This window comes from Podarcis vaucheri (genome assembly GCF_965113315.1).
Source record: "Podarcis vaucheri genome assembly, chromosome: 3".
Lineage (NCBI taxonomy): Eukaryota > Metazoa > Chordata > Lepidosauria > Squamata > Lacertidae > Podarcis > Podarcis vaucheri.
The window spans coordinates 61,351,757-61,371,374 of NC_138761.1; the positions used below are offsets into that span (position 1 = coordinate 61,351,757).

General features: G+C 41.1%; 1 protein-coding gene across 4 annotated transcripts in view; it reads right to left on the bottom strand.

Moving 5' to 3' along the window:
• UTRN (utrophin) overlaps nucleotides 1–19,618 on the bottom strand; it is a gene marked incomplete at its 3' end in the record, with an annotated part of 322,774 nt that overhangs the window by 208,061 nt on the left and 95,095 nt on the right. For all 4 annotated transcript variants that reach the window (XM_082215859.1, XM_082215861.1, XM_082215860.1 and 1 more), the window contains exons 29-40: nucleotides 18,891–19,040; nucleotides 16,759–16,920; nucleotides 16,332–16,460; nucleotides 14,778–14,951; nucleotides 14,056–14,211; nucleotides 12,707–12,877; nucleotides 8,904–9,083; nucleotides 6,545–6,673; nucleotides 6,204–6,374; nucleotides 4,718–4,873; nucleotides 4,157–4,294; nucleotides 2,899–3,051 (exon numbers count right to left, since the gene is read on the bottom strand). In XM_082215859.1, coding sequence (XP_082071985.1) covers nucleotides 2,899–3,051; nucleotides 4,157–4,294; nucleotides 4,718–4,873; nucleotides 6,204–6,374; nucleotides 6,545–6,673; nucleotides 8,904–9,083; nucleotides 12,707–12,877; nucleotides 14,056–14,211; nucleotides 14,778–14,951; nucleotides 16,332–16,460; nucleotides 16,759–16,920; nucleotides 18,891–19,040 — 1,869 coding nt within the window. The remainder of the gene's footprint in view (nucleotides 1–2,898; nucleotides 3,052–4,156; nucleotides 4,295–4,717; nucleotides 4,874–6,203; nucleotides 6,375–6,544; nucleotides 6,674–8,903; nucleotides 9,084–12,706; nucleotides 12,878–14,055; nucleotides 14,212–14,777; nucleotides 14,952–16,331; nucleotides 16,461–16,758; nucleotides 16,921–18,890; nucleotides 19,041–19,618) is intronic.

The following is a 19,618-nucleotide window of genomic DNA, read 5'->3' on the forward strand; positions in this document are numbered from 1 at the left end:
AATATGGTTTTTCCTTTTCTGAATCACCATATACAGAATTGCATCTTCATCAGAGTCCAGTGCAGAGTGAAGGTCATCAACAAGGTCTCCAACAGAGAAATGTTAAACAAGTTGCAGTACTATTGATCAATTGCTGTTTTGTCACCTACAGTATGCCAAAAATTAATGAAAACCTAAACCTCAGCAGCCTTATGTTCAAGGTTCAATTCAGAGAAGACAACAGCTATGATTTTCCAGATCCTACACAAAGGGCATTTGAGCCAGAAAAATAGACTGGGGCAATTCATATAAAATATTTTTAAAATATAAACCGCAAACCAATGATTAATACTTGGTGCAGCTCTACACATGCAAATCCATCTTTTTGATTTCTCTTCATTACTTGAGCACTACCTGTACAAAGGAGAATGGGGGTGACAATCAGGCTCCCACCCTGTCTGATATTTGCATGCTGACATCAATTCTTAACAGGAGGTTTCCTATGTGAAGTCCAGTGTGCAGAAGGAAAATGATTGGCTGCTACAAAGCAATGACTGGTACTTTTCCTAAATACATTTTCTGTGGGGTAAAATGATCCAAACCTGTTGCTGGCCGCCTTCACTCTCATATTAATTCACAAATTTCAGCCCTTTTTGTAAGAAAATAATTGTCACCCATTCTCCTCACACTATATCATCCCAACCTAAATTCCCTGACTTTAAAGCTGCTGTTAGCTCCATGGAAAGAAATGGAGGTAGCTGCTGACAAAACAGGGCACTAAATTGGGAGGACTTTAGGCATCGTTATTCTATGCTGCATAAGCTTGAATTTGAGTCTTTCACATTCTATGTTCTCCTCAATAATTGGCTCTGGGCTTTAAAGTTATAGGAGAGTCATAAAGAGATTGATTCATTTAATTATAAAGTCCCATAACCAGAAATGCAAAAGTATTTGACAGATTGCCTAATGCACAAGCTTGTCCAAAAAATTACTTACTGCTTCAGACGACTCTTCACTATTATATAAAATATAACAACAATTCTTATGACAGACTAAATATTTGAGAAAAGTGGACGCATTAGAAATGGAAAATGAAAAGCTTTGTATGTATGAATAATTGAAACAGACAAGCTTTCTGAAGTCAGTATCACAGTACTGCACTCAATAAAATTCTCACAAATATTTGACTAAACAGCAGATTTTAATACATCCAATTTAAACATATCCAAAATAAAATCATAAGTGGTCAAATTAAAATCAGATCAGGGGTTCACTTGACTCAGGGCTTACCAAGGCTCAAGAAACTGCCCAGAAACATAGCAGGATATGATCCTTCTCCTTTAGTCATGCTCACCTGTGAGCAAAATCTGAACACAAGGAAAACTTGAAAGGCCCAGGAAACGCCTTAAGAAGAGATGGCTAATGAACAGAGATAAAAATAATCACAGATTCCCATTCATAGATATCACAGTTGTCCTGAGGCCAGAGAATTGAAGAGTAGCACATTCCAGCTTCTGCCAACAGCCAGGAAACCTAGGGTCACTACCTCCCGAAAGAAACATTGAGGCAACAGGGAGACTAACTGGCCTTTACCATCAGCCAAATAAGAAGCAGCTACAAAGAGCTTACTTCTCCCCATCCTGCCTGAAAAAATACTCAGCTTTAGCTGTGTTTAGCCTCTGGGACTGCTAAAGTAAGAAGAAAGAACACTCTGGCCTCATCCATTGGCCAAAGGGACCAAAGTCACCAATTGCTATTCAAGCAGATGAAGATCAACCTTGCCTGAACTGGATATAAATGCCCTCTCACAGCTCACCACTTTATTCTGGCTTTGAATAACTAATCTCCCTCCTTCACCTTTTCCCTCTTCTCCTGCCTTTTTACCGTAGTTTATAAACCAAATGACAAGGTCTTTCTCTCATTCTCTCTCTCGTCCCCCTCCCCCTCTTTCTCTCTTTGATTAATATGAGACACATTAGCAGACAATTATCTGAAAAACAAGACTGAAAATATAGTAAATAGATAAAGAAGATCCACTTCTCTCAAGATTTCACATGCTATTGATAAATAATTTATCTGAAATGCAGCAACCTGAATGTAAGTAAATATGCTTTCGAATCTGATCTTTCGCTACCCTGTACAGATCTAGCCTCAAAAGTCAGTCATAACATTGCTGGATCCACTCACAATTGAATGTGTTAATGGCCAATGTAACATTTCAAAAAGAGATGGCAAGTTCTTGTAGCCCAATTATAGGAACGTGTCTTCTTCCTTAAAGGTAAAGGTACCCCTGCCCGAACGGGCCAGTCTTGACAGACTCTGGGGTTTGTGCGCCCATCTCACTCAAGAGGCCGGGGGCCAGTGCTGTCCGGAGACACTTCCGGGTCACGTGGCCAGCGTGACAAAGCTGCATCTGGCGAGCCAGCGCAGCACACGGAACGCCGTTTACCTTCCCGCTGGTAAGCGGTACCTATTTATCTACTTGCACCCGGGGGTGCTTTCGAACTGCTAGGTTGGCAGGCGCTGGGACCGAGCAGCGGGAGCGCACCCCGCCGCAGGGATTTGAACCGCCGACCTTTCGATCGGCAAGCCCTAGGCGCTGAGGCTTTTACCCACAGCGCCACCCACGTCTTCTTCCTTAGTGGGGTCTAAAACATTAAACTCCAGCTAGATGGACAAATCCTTTATCAGCGTCCTTTACCAAAGGGTAAATTTTGTGCAGTGGTCCAGTTTAGAATTTATTGACAATTTTATTTTGTCAATAATATGATGACATTATTGACAAAAAACCTTTAAAAAAACCCATCCTCTAGTAACAGTTACAGTACTGGTAGTGAAAGTTTATTGGCTAGATGGTCTGTTAGTGTAACTTAAGGGGAAAGTTTTAAAAATATTTTTTTCACAATAAATAAGATCTACCTGCAACCTCCCCTCATCTTCTGCTTCCTCTGTTCCAGAAAGGCTTCCATCTGTCTCATTGAGCCAGTGCAAATGACTGTCTTGTTCTGTCTTATATTGGGAGAATGAAGGAGAGAGCTCCACCACCTGTCTCCTTTGTAACGACCTAAGTTCCTATAAGCAAAGAATGAAGGGAATATAAAGCAAATGGTTGACAGAAGCAGCAGAAAAGCAGTTGTGTATGTTCAATCACAGATGTTTAGAATCTACAAAAGAAGTGCAAGCTGAAATGGCAAAAGTATTTGTTGACAATTACGACCCCAAACAACATCTGGCAGGGAGCTGGGTTGATATTGCATGCTGCCACAATCACCAATTTCTGTCTTAACACAGATTGCCTTATTTGAAAAATAATTCTGCCAAGGATCAATTTGCCTATTTCCCAGGCACCAAATTTAAATGGTTCCCCAACCCTCAGCTGGAGGTGGGGTTCCTTGAAGGCATCTGAGGCAAAAGAGGATCTTGCCAGGTTGAAGAAGAGTCTTCTCAAGTGCTGAATGTTACATCAGTAATCCAGAAATTTAAAAAAATGCAACCCCTCTTCTGTCCCACCCCCATTTCTCTTACCACCATGCTGGTGTAAATTAAGTTGTGGCTGGGGGCGGGGGCTAATACCTACTCAGTTTCTATGAGCCTAATATGGAACTCTCTGGTTCCATTGGGGAAGATGACAGGGAATTAGAAACAGGGCTCTGCCTTTCATCAGTCGCAGACAAGAATAAAAGAGCTGAACAATTTTACCCAATATTAACATATTTTTTTAATATGGAGGCAACTGCAGATCTAATTGGCCCCGATCCCTCACCCAGTTTCAATGGCACATGCACCTATAAGCATATTTTCTTTCTTCCATTGAAAGTGGGTAAAGAGCTAACTCAGAAGATCAAATTCATACAGAAGAATATTTGTGTGCAGAGAGTACTGGGTTTTGGGCAGAACTAAAACATTTAATGACTAATTCATCCATTTAACCATCCTAGTTTCAGGGTGATGAGAGAAAAGATTCCAATATATCAGAAGTGGAAAGCCACGTGCACCTGGCTTGAAAAGACATCTGTGTCAATGAAATGAAAAATCAGAAGTTGGACATGGGTGTGTGCATGAGAGTTACAGAGTTTTCTGATGCCGGCAGGCACATGTTGCTTAGGAGAGAGGAAACTATACTGCAGATGTCTATCCTATTGGATGGGTGGGTGGAGGGAGAACACAATAGCTTCACCTTAGCGCTGCTTTGCCTGGTCTGCAGAAGCAGAAGCTGCAAACGAATTCTCTCATGCCTGCTCTCTTCCATTGGCTGTTGCAGTAGCTTTTCACCTTTTTGTAGAACATCCTCAATTTGAGCCCTCTCTTCATCCAACTAAAATGATAACAGCACAAGAACACTAAACCGTTAATGATACTTTAAGGGAAAATATTCCCCTTCCTCTCAAAATGGATATAACGGGCAGTATTCAACTAAAATAAAAATGCATGAGCAGAACAACTTCCATTTGCATAATGGGACTCTTCCTTCTCCTAACCACATCCACCCTACACCTTCCCAAAATCTGCTCTAGAATGTTGGGGGAATCCCCAGGAAAGGTTTAGGGGGTGCACAGGGGGAGGGAAAGGATGGAAAGTCCCTTTCTGCAGCATAATTCATTCCGCTCACACAAGTGCTACACTGAACACAACCCAGTATCTGTGAAGAGAAACATGCATAAAAATGTACAGAAGAATAGCTGAAAATGTGTTTAATAAAGGCAAGTGCAATAATCTGTTTCATTCTAATCTCACACACCTTTTCATCATCTTCCTTTGATTCCATGTGTTTCTCTACAACCTTCAGCATATCCTGTAACTCACTTTCGAATTTATCAATGTCTGCAGAATCCACTGCAATTCCATGGGTCCCTTGCTTGACAAACACTTTATGAGCCTCCTGACTGAAAAGCATCTGATGGCAAATGGGAAGACAAAAAACACACATTGATTAATGCCTAAGTAGCTGCATCAGTAAAGTTGCACATGAACATCACATTCAGCATCAGATTTTGCTGTGTAGGAGAACTTAGGCTACAGATTATCCTGTTTCACTGGCTCAGTTGAAAAATGAAAAATACTAAGCTGCACCTAAGAACGCAGAATAAGCTGATTCCCATTCCCAGAGACCCAGGCTAAGGAAATGCCTAGTCATGAGTAATTGGGATACTCAAGGCCTAGCTTATATGCTTCTGGAGAGTTGGAGGCATATCAAAAGCCAACGGATGACATCCAGTTGTAACAGCCTGTTGAAGGAACAGGCATTCTGCAAGTGGGAGCCTCATTCTTAGTGCACTGCAACAGTTGTATTCTGTAAAAGATGTTGCAAAATCCTTAGCACAACCACTGTTGTTTTGATACTTGGTGACAGTTAAGCTTGTGTGATACCACTTGTTCAAGAACAAGTTCTCAGTCATCTTGTGCTAGTGTTATGCTGGATCTCAAGCTTAGTGTTATGTACCCTATCCACTAAACTGGTAGCATTTTGTAAATTAAATGTGTGTGTGCTTTTTAAAAAAAAGAACACCCAATAAGTATTACTTAAACAATATATCTTGTCAAAGGCAAGCAGATATTTGTTTGTCAGTGTACAGCAATGTACTATCTTTCTCTAAGTTATCATCAAAACCTTTCTCCCCAGCCAAAAAAAAATTAATCATAACCAACCAGCTCATTAATAAAATACTAAGAAGCAGCTTCCCTACCACATACACTTGTTATCAAATTAGGAGTTTGCACCTAGCTGAGCTCTAAAAATAACTAAGTAGCATTCATTCCACCAAAGCATTAAGAACTGATCAAGGATCTTAAGGGGAATGCAAAATCCAGTCAATATGGGCACATTACCCAAGGGCTGTTAGGGATTCTGTCTGCTGACCAGGAAATGTGCATAATTCCATCTTCATGGAAGGATTATGTGCACAGTCTCTATGAGGCCTGGTGAATGTCCACAATGGCCTGTTTTTTGCACATCACCTGATTCTTTCTCTGAAATATGCACATTCTCTGAGGCCTTTGGGGGCTTATGTATATTGACCAGGAAGTGCGCACAATTTCCTTTTCATGGAAGGGTTGTGTGCACATTCTCCACGAGACCCAGTGAATGTACACACTGGCCAGTTGATATGCACATTAACTGCTCAACTTACATTCCCCTTAACATATGGACTTCAAAATGGGAAGAAATCAATGCTTTGGGATCATGAAGCAACATCCTTGTTTTGCACAACATCTTCCATCCTCACCTTAGCACTTCTGATGTGCTGCGATACCTTCTCAAAGTTCCTGTTCAGTTCAGCCAGCTTCGGCTCTACCAGCTCACGGCATGACACACCACGGCCATTCATCAGGACAATAGCTTGGTCACGCACATTATCTACTCTGAGACTAACATCATCCAATTCTGATGTTAGACGCTGAGAAGAGGGGGAAAACAGCACAAGCTTAGTGTTCAGTACACAGCAGGATAAAACAGGTGGGAGTGCAGCAAGAAAGTTATCAACCAAGAGATTTGGCAGAGTTTCATTTGGAACCAAAATATACTATTACTGTATAAGCCATGTCAGTAAGAGATTAGGTTTGCCACCTTCACTGTCTCTTCTTTCTTGCTGGCTGGCTTTTTCTCAATCTCATCCAACAGGGCTTCAGCTTGGTACAGCCAAGTGCTTATGTGGGCGACATTCTCATCAAAAATCTCCAGTTGACTTTGGTGATTCTGGACAGCAAAGACAAGGATAAATCAATGAAAGAAATACCTAGAGAATGATCAATAAAATGAAAAAATGCTGCATATTAACAGGAAACACTTAGCAATAGATAGTCATCACTACATTTATTTAGATTTCTGGTCCAGTCCATGCCAAGACCTCTGGACAGTTTACAATAAATTTGCATACTCAATTCAAAAAGAAAATTAGACTAAAATTTAAAAGGTATTAAATCCGCATCCTATCCCCTTTTGCACTATTTTCTATTTCCTGTATCCATATTTTTGCTACAGGATAAAGCCTGCCCAGACCCACTTCACCTCTCCCTAAGAACATACTTCCCCAAACAGCATAGAAAATATGCAGCATTCATATCCCCACATCATAACAGGGTTTAATAGCCAATGAATAAACCAGTATGCTCAAACACATAACAAATCCTTAACATATTCAAACAACGCTGCTCATTATAGATTGCTTTCTGTCAACTTTACATAAATGATTATTTCACTGATAAAAGAATACATAGTTGTGAAATTGGATTTCCAAAAGTTCTTGATTTTTAAAGAACTGGTTTATTCTTATAGTAACACTTTATAGCAAAGGTTTTCAGATTGCAAAAGTATAGAGAAAGAAGCAAAGGTAGCAACTTTTAAAGCACTGGTGAAATTCTGTAGTGTGTTCACCTTATGCTTTGATTCAACATAAATTCTGAGGTTACCAGCGCATGAACAATAGCAGCTAAACTATCCATGTCCTGGAAAGGGTGCAGTTGCCGTACAGCTTAAGCTGATAACAGGCATCCCCACAGAGATCACCTGAGCTTCTAGTGATGGATCGAGGAGCACCCCCAAACTATAAACTTGTTCCTTCAGAGGAGTGCAACCCCAACCAGAACCAGTAAACTCCCCAACTCCTGTACCTGGGAGCCACTCACCACAGTCCCCCATCTAGCTAGGATTCAGTCTCAGTTTGTTGCCCTTCATTCAGCCCATCACTGCATCCAGGCACCAGTTTAAAACAGCCACAGCCTTTCCTGATTCAGGTGTAACAGAAATAAAACTGGGCATCATCAGCAATCTGATGGCACCGTGCCCCAAATCTCCCAATTACCACTCACAGCAGCTTCTTATAGATATTGAACAGCACTGGGAACACATGGTGAGAAGGCTATCATAATATGCCTTATTGCCCTGCAGCAATGAACAGCACAATTGGCAGGAGGCTGGCACATAACTCCCTCAATGCTATTCTATAAACCTGGCCCCATAGTTCCATCAGTCCCCCACTCATGAAGATGGTCCAGGAGGATACTGCAGTATCAAAAGCCACTGAGAGATCAAGCAAGAGCAACAATATCACATTTCCCCTATTCCCTGTAATGTATCAAGGAGACCAAGGGTGATTTTGGAAAGATACCCAGGAAAGATTTTTACTTTTTTAAACCTTCAGATGTTTGTTTGAATGCATATCCTCACAGATACCCATTCCCCGTTCAGAACTTCTGACATGGAAGGGAAACATCTGAATGAAGATTCTAAGCACTGGAATTCTCCCATGATCTGAACTTCTGCCTTGTCTTCCTCTCATTCCAGGAATGGGAACTGGTGCATACAGTGAAGTTTGGGGTGGGGATCATATGTGAAACCCCTCCCACCTCATTAATCCTACACATATTCAGGCAAATGTCTGAAGAGAGCTTCAGAGATATTATAGAAGATCAGTCTTGATTGTGAATGACTTCAAAACAGGGAGCTGACAGATAAATAGATAACTCACAACAGAGATCAGAGAGGACACAAGAATGAATTAAACTGCCATGGGTGCATTAGATTTTCTTAATATTTTCTTTGGGATTATGGCTGCAACATATTCATGTCAAAAAGTAAAGGCTATTAAAACTGGCCGTTTAGATAGCAATAATCTTACAAAGTTCAGGTAGGCACATTTTAAACTGAGCGAAATTCATGACACATTTTAAAATTATATTGGCCCCTCACCTTTCTTATTAAGTATCTTCAATCCTACATCTACTGGGCATGCTGATATCTTCTCTCTTCACAGGAATTTCTATGCTTTGTGACAGTACACACAGTGAGAAGGCTATCATAATGTACCTTATTCTGCTGAAGCTAATTACACTTTGGAAATCTTAATGTCAGACAGATAACTCAGCTAATAAAAAAATATTTTTAAAGGCAGCAAATATTGTAAAGTAAAAATTGCATATAAGCTTACCAAAAGCGTATTGCACCAATCTTCCGTCCAAGTTCGGACTCTACTCCATCCAGCATTAAGAACACAGAGCTTTTCCTCCAAAGTCGTCTCACTGCCTTCCACTAAGGTCTGAAGTACTGCACTACTCTCTGTTACACTGTTAAGATCAACCTTCTTCCTTTCCAGTTCTCTCAGCACATTCTAAAAGGCAACAGAAACTATTAACAGAACCAAATTCTTCATGATTGCAAAGTCAAAGATGGCATCAAATGCATCCATAGCATATGACCATGTTTCTAATTTGACCACCTTGCCTTTTCATATCATGTAAGGCACTTACCAGCCGACTGCATATATGCCCAAATAACCACGAGGTATTCTAATATTGATAGCGATATTTGCACTAATTGTAGAATTTTCATAGAAGTTCTAGCAGCATGAAAATTCTCCTTCAATAAAAGGCAATTGAAGCATTGTGAAGTTATTGGGACCATTTGACAGGTCTGCATTTCTGTGATCATACAGACTAATGGACAGGGCTGGCCCACCCATGAGGCAAGGTGAGGTGACTATCTCAGGTAGCAGGATCCACAGGGGTAACAGATCCCAATGTACATATTTATTCCCCCACTCTGCCCTTGTTCCTAATATCAATCTTCACAATCATTTATTTATTTATTTATTAATTATACCCCGCCCATCTGGCTGGGTTTTCCCAGCCACTCTGGGTGGCTTCCAACAGAACCCTAAAATACAATAACCTATTAAACATTAAAAGCTTCCCTAAACAGGGCTGCCTTCAGATGTCTTCTAAAAGTTTGGTTATTTTTCTCTTTGACATCTGGTGGGAGGGCTTTCCACAGGACGGGTGCCACTACCGAGAAGGCCCTCTGCCTGGTTCCCTGTAACTTGGCTTCTCGTAGCGAGGGAACCAGAAGGCCCTCAGTGCTGGACCTCAGTGTCCGGGCAGAATGATGGAGGTGGAGACGCTCCTTCAAGTACTGGACCAAGGCCGTTTAGGGCTTTAAAGGTCAGTACCAACACTTTGGCGGGACGCGGGTGGCGCTGTGGGTAAAAGCCTCAGTGCCTAGGGCTTGCCGATCGAAAGGTCGGCGGTTCGAATCCCCGCGGCGGGGTGCGCTCCCGCTGCTCGGTCCCAGCGCCTGCCCACCTAGCAGTTCGAAAGCACCCCCGGGTGCAAGTAGATAAATAGGTACCGCTTACCAGCGGGAAGGTAAACGGCGTTTCCGTGTGCAGCTCTGGTTCGCCAGATGCAGCTTTGTCACGCTGGCCACGTGACCCGGAAGTGTCTCCGGACAGCGCTGGCCCCCGGCCAATAGATGTGAGATGGGCGCACAAACCCCAGAGTCTGTCAAGACTGGCCCGCTCGGGCAGGGGTACCTTTACCTTTACCTTTACCAACACTTTGAATTGTGCTCGGAAACGTACTGGGAGCCATTGTAGGTCTTTTAAGACTGGTGTTATATGGTCTAGAGGGAAGAGGGATTCATTTTGTGGTTTGTCTCAGGTGCCAAAATGTCTTGGGCGGCCCCTGCTACCTGAAATTATCTACTGATGGGAAATGAAGTTGTAATTTTTAAGACAACTTATATCTTCCTCTTGCCTTTATCAAATTTGATTTTATTAGATTCTGCCATTTATTTTATTATGCAATTACTCCTTGTTCCAGTTCCATTTGTTATTTCATAAAGTTTCTTGTTCTGCATGTGGGGAACTATATATCTATCTATTATGGAGCAATTCAAACTACTTTTTGTCTGCATGTGTGCATGTACTTTTCGTGAAGTGGAGGGAACCTTATGTAATTCTTCCCACTATAATATACATTTTTGTATAATGGTATGTGCGTAAGCACTTGTTAATTAATAAAGTAGTGCCTTTTCTCTAAATCGCTGTGAAGCACAGAGGATATTGCAACATTTCAAATACATTACACTGAAACATTTAAATACTACTAATCATATTGAAGTATGTTGTATACAGATAGTAAAAAGGTCCTCAGATCACAATTATTTATAGCCATTTTAACATAAGAAGGATTTGTGCAGTTTCCTTGCACGACAAGAAATTATACTGTTCCATTTTTAACATCAATCCTCAGAACACAATACTCCTCCTTGTAGGCTAATGACTTTTTGCACTCAATTAGGCAAATAATTGACTAACCATGACATTCTCTAAAATAGCAATCAATAATTAAAACAAGCAATTAAATTCAAAAAGCGAAGAACTGTATTACATTATGGAAAATGAAACACATTGGTGAGCCTTGGATCTAATACGCCTTTTTTTGGCTGGCACAATTCAGCTTTTAGAGAAAACATTTTTTTAAAAAAATGTCTATAATAAGGCAATCAAATTTAAAAGATAGTGTAAGGTTTTAAATTATCCATGCCAGCTTGGGAAAAAGCAGTAAAGGAAGCATAGATACAATATATGCTTAAATATATGCTCAGAACTAAGTATTGGGGAGAAATTTGGAACAAAGTATGATATTTGTGTAGTTAGCTACTTGGTTGATTTTTTAAGTAGGTAAAAAAAAAATCTTTATATAGCTATTTTAACCACTTTAATTCATCACTGAGGGGATTTATCATGTAACAGATAGCAAATATTAAGTGTTGCTGCTGTGGAATTATAGAGATTAGCTTCTCCAATGCGGTTTTGTATAGTGGTTACAGATCTAATAGCTAATTCTTTAACATTTTAAATAATTTTCTTTGAGCAACAGCCAACAAAAAGGCTTATATTACTAAACTCTAACTTATCCTAGAAGAACAGGCAGAGGTGAAGATAGGGCTTGGCAAAAACAGCACCTGACGAGAACACAGGCCCAGGTGGAGTGCAAAAAATCACCATTCAGACTATGAAGTGTATGGTGTATATGTGTGTGGTGCCACACCTCCGCTGTTGCAGCAAGATCAGATGCAGAAGCCTCCCGTCCTTCTCGCACCGTGGCAAAATTATGGGGGGGGGTCAATACAGCTCCTTGCCAGGGGCAGAAGAGACCCTTGGTACACCTCTGAGAACAGAGGATAAACACTACCCACTCACAATAATCATGTACCATATGCAATGTTTTTAGAATCTAATGCTGGAAGAAAATGCCTAAGATTTTCCTATTTATAATCAGCAATGCATAGTTGACCACCATTTGCATAGCAGAAAATTGTACTTGAAAAGCATGCGTCAATTTTTCTTCATCAGCTTAATGTAAACCAGGAAAAAGTTGCACTATGGACTAAGTATTGAACCAGCAAAAAAGCAGCACAACAATTCCTTCTAGTGCAACAGGACTTTCCACTTTTCCTTCCCCTAGCCCCCAGCTCTCTGGTACCGTCCCCAAAATTGCTCTGGGTGGTCCAGAGACCACCATCATCCGCAAGAATGGGGGGGGCGGTTGTTCCATCAGGCAAGCTGAACATGGGGGGGATGAGGACAGATTGTTCCATCAGGGAAACAGAAAAGGAGAAAAACTATTAAATAAATTATTTGGAAGCACTATGAGCCCTGCAGCTGGGTTGCTATTGACACTGCAGCAAAAATTAAGGCAACAGTAGCTTCACAAGTGAACTAGAGGGACAGAATTATGTTGGTGCTTCTACATAGTCTGGAAATTTCTAGCGCTTATATAATTTGTTTAATTTATATACAAGGCTTCAAGATGGGCTACTCATAAGAAAGTGCATTTTTGTTAACAGTTGCCCCAAAGATGAAATAGAAACAATTGTCTCTGTTTTGTTTTCGGTTTTTAAATCACAAAGGAATACAAAGGAGAAAGGACAAGATACAGTTTTTCTTACTTTAGCCCATGCGATTTCAGTGTCCAGATCAGTGAGCAAATTCTCTGAGGTGGACTTGTGCACTAACTCAGCCTCCGTAGCCTCTAGCCATTTCGACAAGGAAAGAGAGACTTCCTTGAGCTTACATGACAGCTGCAATGCCTGCTCCAAATCTTGCTTCCCTTCAGTGACCTGCATAAGAAACCCAGCATGTAAAAACAGAAATAAGGAGTTCTGCTTCTTCAATAAGAAATACGTAGCAGTGAAAGTAATTGGCAACACCCAGGTGATATTTTTATAAAAGGTCATACTAAGAAAAAAGAAAAAAAGGGATCCAGAGGGGATCCTGGAAATGACATGCTGCTTAGCTCAGGAAAACTGGTGGAAAGTATAGGTAAGGTAAAAGTAAAGGACCCCTGGACGGATAAGTCCAGTCAAAGGCAACTATGGGGTTGCGGTGCTCATCTCACTTTCAGGCCAAGGGAGCTGGCGTTTGTCCACAGACAGCTTTCCGTGTTATGTGGCCAGCATGACTAAACCACTTCTGGCACAACGGGACACCGTGACGGAAAGCAGAGTGCATGGAAATGCCATTTACCTTCCTGCCGCAGTGGTACCTATTTATCTACTTGCACTGGCATGCTTTCAAACTGCTGGGTTGGCAGGAGCTGGGACAGAGCAATGGGAGCTCACCCTGTTGTGGGGATTCGAACCGCTAACCTTCCGATCGGCAAACTCAAGAGGCTCAGTGGGTTAGACCACAGTGCCACCCGCGTCCCTAGTTTAATGTCCCTGCTTAGCTTAATGTCTGGCACAGGAAAACTGGTGGAAAGTATATTTAAACATAAAGTAACCAATCCTATAGAACAGCAAGCTGAAGTAGGCTTCTGCAACAGCAAATTTTGTCTCGCTAATCTATTAAGAGTTCTTTGAGAGTGTCAACAAAGCATATAGAAAGAGGTGATCCAGTTTGCTAGACAGAGCATCCAAGGTGGCTTACAATTTAGATTATACATCACAATGAGGTACTGAAGAACAAACAGTTCAGAAAGAGAGCAAAACTAAAACATTTGAAGATGCAGTGTGCAAAGTTAAAACAATCCAAAAGCCTTAAAAAATAAAATGCACTGACCATTTATATAAAAAACAAAAAGAAGGAAGCCTGCCATGGTTTCCCAAGGAAGAGCTTTTTACAATCTTAAAACCATTACAGAAAAGACCCTATATGTGTCCCAGGCAACAGTACCTCTGAAGGCAAAAAATCAAAGAGCAAGGCCTCTAATGGTCATAAGGGTAGTCAGATTCATGTGGCAGAAGACTGTCCTCAAATAGCCTGGCCCCAAAGCCCAAAAGCAGCACACAACTCTTACCTGTGCGCCCAGATCATTGTATAGAAACTTCAATGCCGTCAGTTGTTCATCCATGCTCTTAGGGTTATCTGTTTGTTGTTTCTGTACAATTTGCCTTCCTGTTTTGATTACAGTTTCCACTTCAAGCTTTACTTCACTGAGAGTCTTGTAGAGTTTCTAGAGCCAGAATGAATTACACATTTGTTACCGTTTAACGTCTCAAGGCTTGTTTGTTTCTGTTTCCAAATAATGGTTAAACTTGTTCATGTCATATTACTTCTTGAAAGCAGGTCAGACATAACAATGCATCAATTCAAACATCCGGGACATAACAAATGTTTCATCCAGAGTTTTAAGAAATAGATGTTTGGGGTTTTTTGCTTTAATGCTAAATATGACAAAGATAAAATTATGTTATTTACTCTGCATCAAATTTGTCTCTATGTACCATTAAAGTGAAAAGTTAAGTAAGCTTCCCTTAGAACTATTTTGATAATATGAAAGTGTTACGTTCTTTTGATAATTCTATCTAGGTATAAGAACCAAATCACTTAAAAAGAATTGTTCCTTTTATCCAAGCTTTCCACCAAATCTGTGGATATGCTTCTATAGAAGGATATCTTTGGTAGGAGTCTTCATTTCAGTTGAGACACAGAAGCAAAGTATCTTAAATCTTCATGACCTCATGGATATAATATGGAGGGAGAGGAAAGTAAGAAAGTGCAGCCAAAATTCTGTATTACCATGCACTTATCGAAGTGAGACTGAATTACATCTGGGTCAATATCCTTCACATCCAAGACATGGAGCTCAGCCTTTACACTGTCCAGAACCCGTTTACAATCCAGCATACGTTGCTCAAAGTTCGCTGGTTTCTGGAAAAGCTGATACTTTGTGGATACCTCCCGCAGTTTCCTCTGTTTATAAAAGAAGGCAACAATATCAAACTGTGACCAGAAAGAAAACACCCCCAAGAGGTTTCAACAACCCTCCTCCTCCATCTCATTGCTTAGACCATGCAGCACGTCTCCCAGATACCTATCCTAGTTTCTTGTACAGTCTTGAGCCTAGCACAGGATGCTTGTCCTTATCTTCAAAGGACTCCAGATTCTCATGCCCTTATCACATCTCTCTGCTCTTAAACCTCAATACATCTCTACCTGTGACTGTCACTCCTACAGCAAAACCCTAGGCTATCCAAGGTCTCCTGTTCCCTCAAATGATTTCATCCTTTCTCCCACTATGACGAGAAATACCTCTTACTTATGTCTTATATGACCCACAGGAAGCTGCCTTATACTGAATTAGTTGTCTACAAAGACTTACTGTCCGTTCCCTAGTTCCCATGCTCGGGGTCCAGCTTGGCAAGCCATGAGAAGTGGTCCATCAGCCCGGGCTTATCACCAAATCTCAAAGGTATTGTGCTCAGTGTTCAGGATAACCCTTTGCCTATTCTTTAGAAATTGTTCCAAACTAATTAGGTTTTATGTAGACTTATTGTGTAATTTACAGTGTAATATGCTGTATGCAGGCTAGTTCTGTCCCAGGGTCAGGCTTTAGTAATATGGCACTCTGAGCAAGGACAAAATTTGGCACACACTCCCAACTTTGAGTAGGTACCCATATACATACAAATATGATGATTATGATGATGATGATGGTGATGGTGATGGTGATGGTGATGGTGATGCACTCCCTTAGCTCTGTGCCCAGTGGAGAAGAACTTTCCACACCACCCTAAATCCAGAACTGCCAGTGCTTTACACTCGGAAACTATATGTATTGTACACTGATTCCTGCTGTACATGAATAAAGTGCGTAGCCTTCACCCTAAGTGTGCTTACCACCCCCAAATCACAAAGAAGGCTGCCCTTTGTCAGAACACATCCTGCATACGAATTCTGAAATAATTCAAATCATGCTTTATTTCTACAACTAGCAGTGTCAACCTCCCATTTTATTTTTGGAGCTGTTCCAATGACAATGAATGTATTGAAATTTAGAAATCAGATCAACAGATAATTTAAACAAACTTCTAAGATGCCCTTCATCTACTGGATCTCAGGGTGATTTTCTAATGATTAATAGAACAATTAATATTGAAAAGCAGCATCAAGACAAATCAAAGACGCACAAGAAATTTATAAAGCATCAAAATTATTTATCTATTAAACTTCTGCAAATCAAATTCAAGTAGCAGGACTCATGTTTATCATCCACAGGTGCCCTCTCCATTTTTTACTTATGCGGTCAGTTGCACTCCGTCCTGGTCACTGTCAAATGTTTGTGATATTTACCTGCAAGGCATCCAATTGAGACCCAGTACGAGGAGATCTGCATTCTGGGGAGGCTGGCATCAACGACCGCACGTTCTTTTTTAGCTCTTCCAAGGTGGATTCATGAGCAGCAATTTCAGTTTGGATTTTCTGCCAAGTCGTTATTGGAAAGGCAAAAAACAGTACATGGCAGATATCAGCCTTACTAGCAATAAATCACACCACAGAAGTCTATTATGAGTGCTACAGTGTCAACATCAGTCATGCTGGCTTTGATGATAGGCTCCTTCTTTCAAAGTCATTAGCCCTATTACAGCAGGTACTCCAATGTGTCCGCCTACACACACATACACAGCTAAATTATACGGCACAGATTCCTTTCAAGAAGCAATCTATCATCATCCTACACCCAAAAATCCTGCGTGGCAGCAAAGTCTACTGAAAATACCTGTGCCTCCTGTGGCATTTGGAAGGCATCTATTCTGTCGGTCAAGTACGAAGTTAGCTGCCTATCCAGATCCTTCAAGCTCTCTTGTAGGACTTGCAACATGTGCTCGGTTTCTCGCATTGTCTGAAGCTGCTGTTCCAAGCAAATCTGTCTGCTCACTGCCTGAATTTTGAAGCAAAAGAGTAAGTTGCACAGCATGATTACTTTTGAATTTGCACACAGAAAAATATGAATATGAAATAAAATGGGAACTGCAATTTCCTTTCTTGCTGACAAGGGCTGCAATTTAAGCACTGAATTTTTCAAGATTATGAACCACTCCTAACAGAAGAGCATTTAATTCAGATATCCTTAACATGGGAAGCCCAAACAAAGATGTACATGATTATGTTCCCCCATCAGCATCATTCATCTCAACATACACAAGAATGGCATGGTTGGAGGCACAGCTTGAACTCTCTAGGGAATTCTATCAATCATTTCCTACTATAAAGGCTGCCAACATGGATGGCTTTTCCCCAGAGAAAACCCACTCCATACAGCTGAACCAGAACAAATGGCAAATGGGTTTTCGGTGGATTGATGTTTGCTCCAAGTCAGCAGTAAAGAGCGGATTTTCCAAAGGAAAGTGGTAGGACAAACAGAAAACTGCTTGGACTGTGCCTAGTGTCTAAGCAAAGTGTGGACAAGCCCAAATCCATTAAGAAAAAGGTGATCAATGGATACTCGTGATGATGGATGTGTGTACCACCTCCAGTACAGTGGTACCTCGGTTTACGAACTTAATCCATTCCGGAAATCTTAATCCATTCCGGTTGGCCTGAGGAAACAGGATGCTAGACTAGAGGAGTGCTTAATTTGATCCAGCAGGGTTTTTCTTATGTTCTTTTCATTGTTGTTCTTAGAACATTACTGCTGAAATTCATTTTGTTCATTTCTCTCTCTCTCTGTGTCTCTCTCTCTCCTTAGGCAAGATCCCTTGGGTCTTAAACATTCCTAATGCTTTCACAATCACACACTTCAAAGGTCAGGGAGCAGGTCACACTCAAAAACAGAGGTTAAGTGGTTCTTTTAAAACCACTTGGCCGTATCAGTCATCAGAACAGATGTGAATAGAGTAAGGCAATATGCAATGGAAATGTGATCAGAACTGAAAGCTGCCGCAAAGGGAGTCCCTCGCTCAAAAGAATAGCTGTGGCTCCACCAAGGTAGTATAAATTCATGGTAAGGCAGTATAACTAATAGTTGAGACAAGTCTTCCTATGAGTAGAACTCCATTTGCTGGGCACACCAACTAGAAGAGGGGCAAGGTCATTTTTGCAGAAACCCGCATCCTCTGAAAAGCTGTGGGGGGGGGGTTGAATGGGGACTGAAGGTGGAAGAGGGAAGTGGCAAAATCACCCCCTCTTCTTTCAGTGAGACTCTTCAGTGGATCTCAGTGTATTCCATGAGCAGAGGGAGTCCCTCCCTCAAAAAGTAGAAGGGACCTTTTGGATCCAACCCTGTGTTACACATTGCTGGTAGCATCCTGCTAATCTCTAAAATGAATCTGAGTCACCAATCCAGATCTTAATCTGTTTTGTGATTTTCAGAATTAATCTAGTTAGCCATTAATACACTTCAACTAATATTCCGCTTACAGAAAGATTTTCTTCCATTTTGCACAAAAGCTTATGGGAACATTCTCACAGTCTTTTTATTCCTTGCTTTGCATCTTACTTATGATGGCAAAAACATTAGTTTACATATTGCCTCTTACTGATTTTTAGAAGCATGGAAGGAGTCCATTTATGAATCAACAACCCTATCATCTTTTGTTCTGCCCTGCACAGTGGATTGTGACCCACCAAGCTAAATGCAGCCAACCAGTCTGAATGTTGGCTAATCGGGGGCTTAGTAAGGCTTCAATTTTTGCTGTGTGTCTGACAGCTGCCAAACACCTGGAAGGCTACAATGGATGATTTGTGCATTATTTGGCTTGGTGGGTAGCAAGTTGTACAGGTCTGATCTTGATACTGAGTGCCAAAGATTGCTGTCAGCTTGTGATGGCTATTTAAAGCTTTGTTACATACTAAGAATAGAGTCATTAGTGAAAACAAATTATCCATCTTACTAAAAATACAAATTCTTACCACATGACTTAATTCTTCATAGCGGGCATTGAAAGCTTCCAATTTTTCACTGATGATTTCATCAAGGATCCCTCCATCAATCAACGTTTGGCCAAGTTCCCGAATTTGAGTCCGGTTATCAGTTGGATGGCGTAGGACAGATTCCAATGACTAACAAGAATTGCATTGTTAGTTTTTTTTAAAAAAATGCATCACAACAATGCAACAAAAACTAGTATAGGTAACTCAAATCTTACATTTATTTTACTTGCACCATCACAGCTTTGGGTGGGGAATAAACAAACGGAGAGCAGAGGAAACCCACCCTCAATTTATTTCCCAGCCCCCACCCGTGCACAGCTGCAGTCGCAGACTTACTTGACTTTGGGAAGGTAGTGCACTACCTTGTGCCTCCTTGCCAAAACCCAGCACCTCGCTTACCAGCTTTGGGAAGGTGGTGGAAGGGCTCTGGGAGCCTGACGAAGCCCTTGCGCCTCCTTCCCAAAGCCAGGCAAGCATTTACATGTTTATGTGTGGACCCTCAGAACCAAATCCTCACATAAAATGTGAGTTACCTGTATCTGAAAGCATGTGGAAACAATTATTTTAACCTGCCTGCCAAACACCAAACACATCACATGGAAGTACACTGAGTAGCTCCAGGACAACAACCAACAAGGTTCTGCTTCTGCCAATCTGACCTGCAGCAATGATGGGACCTGAAGCAGATCCTCCTCAGCTGATCTCAA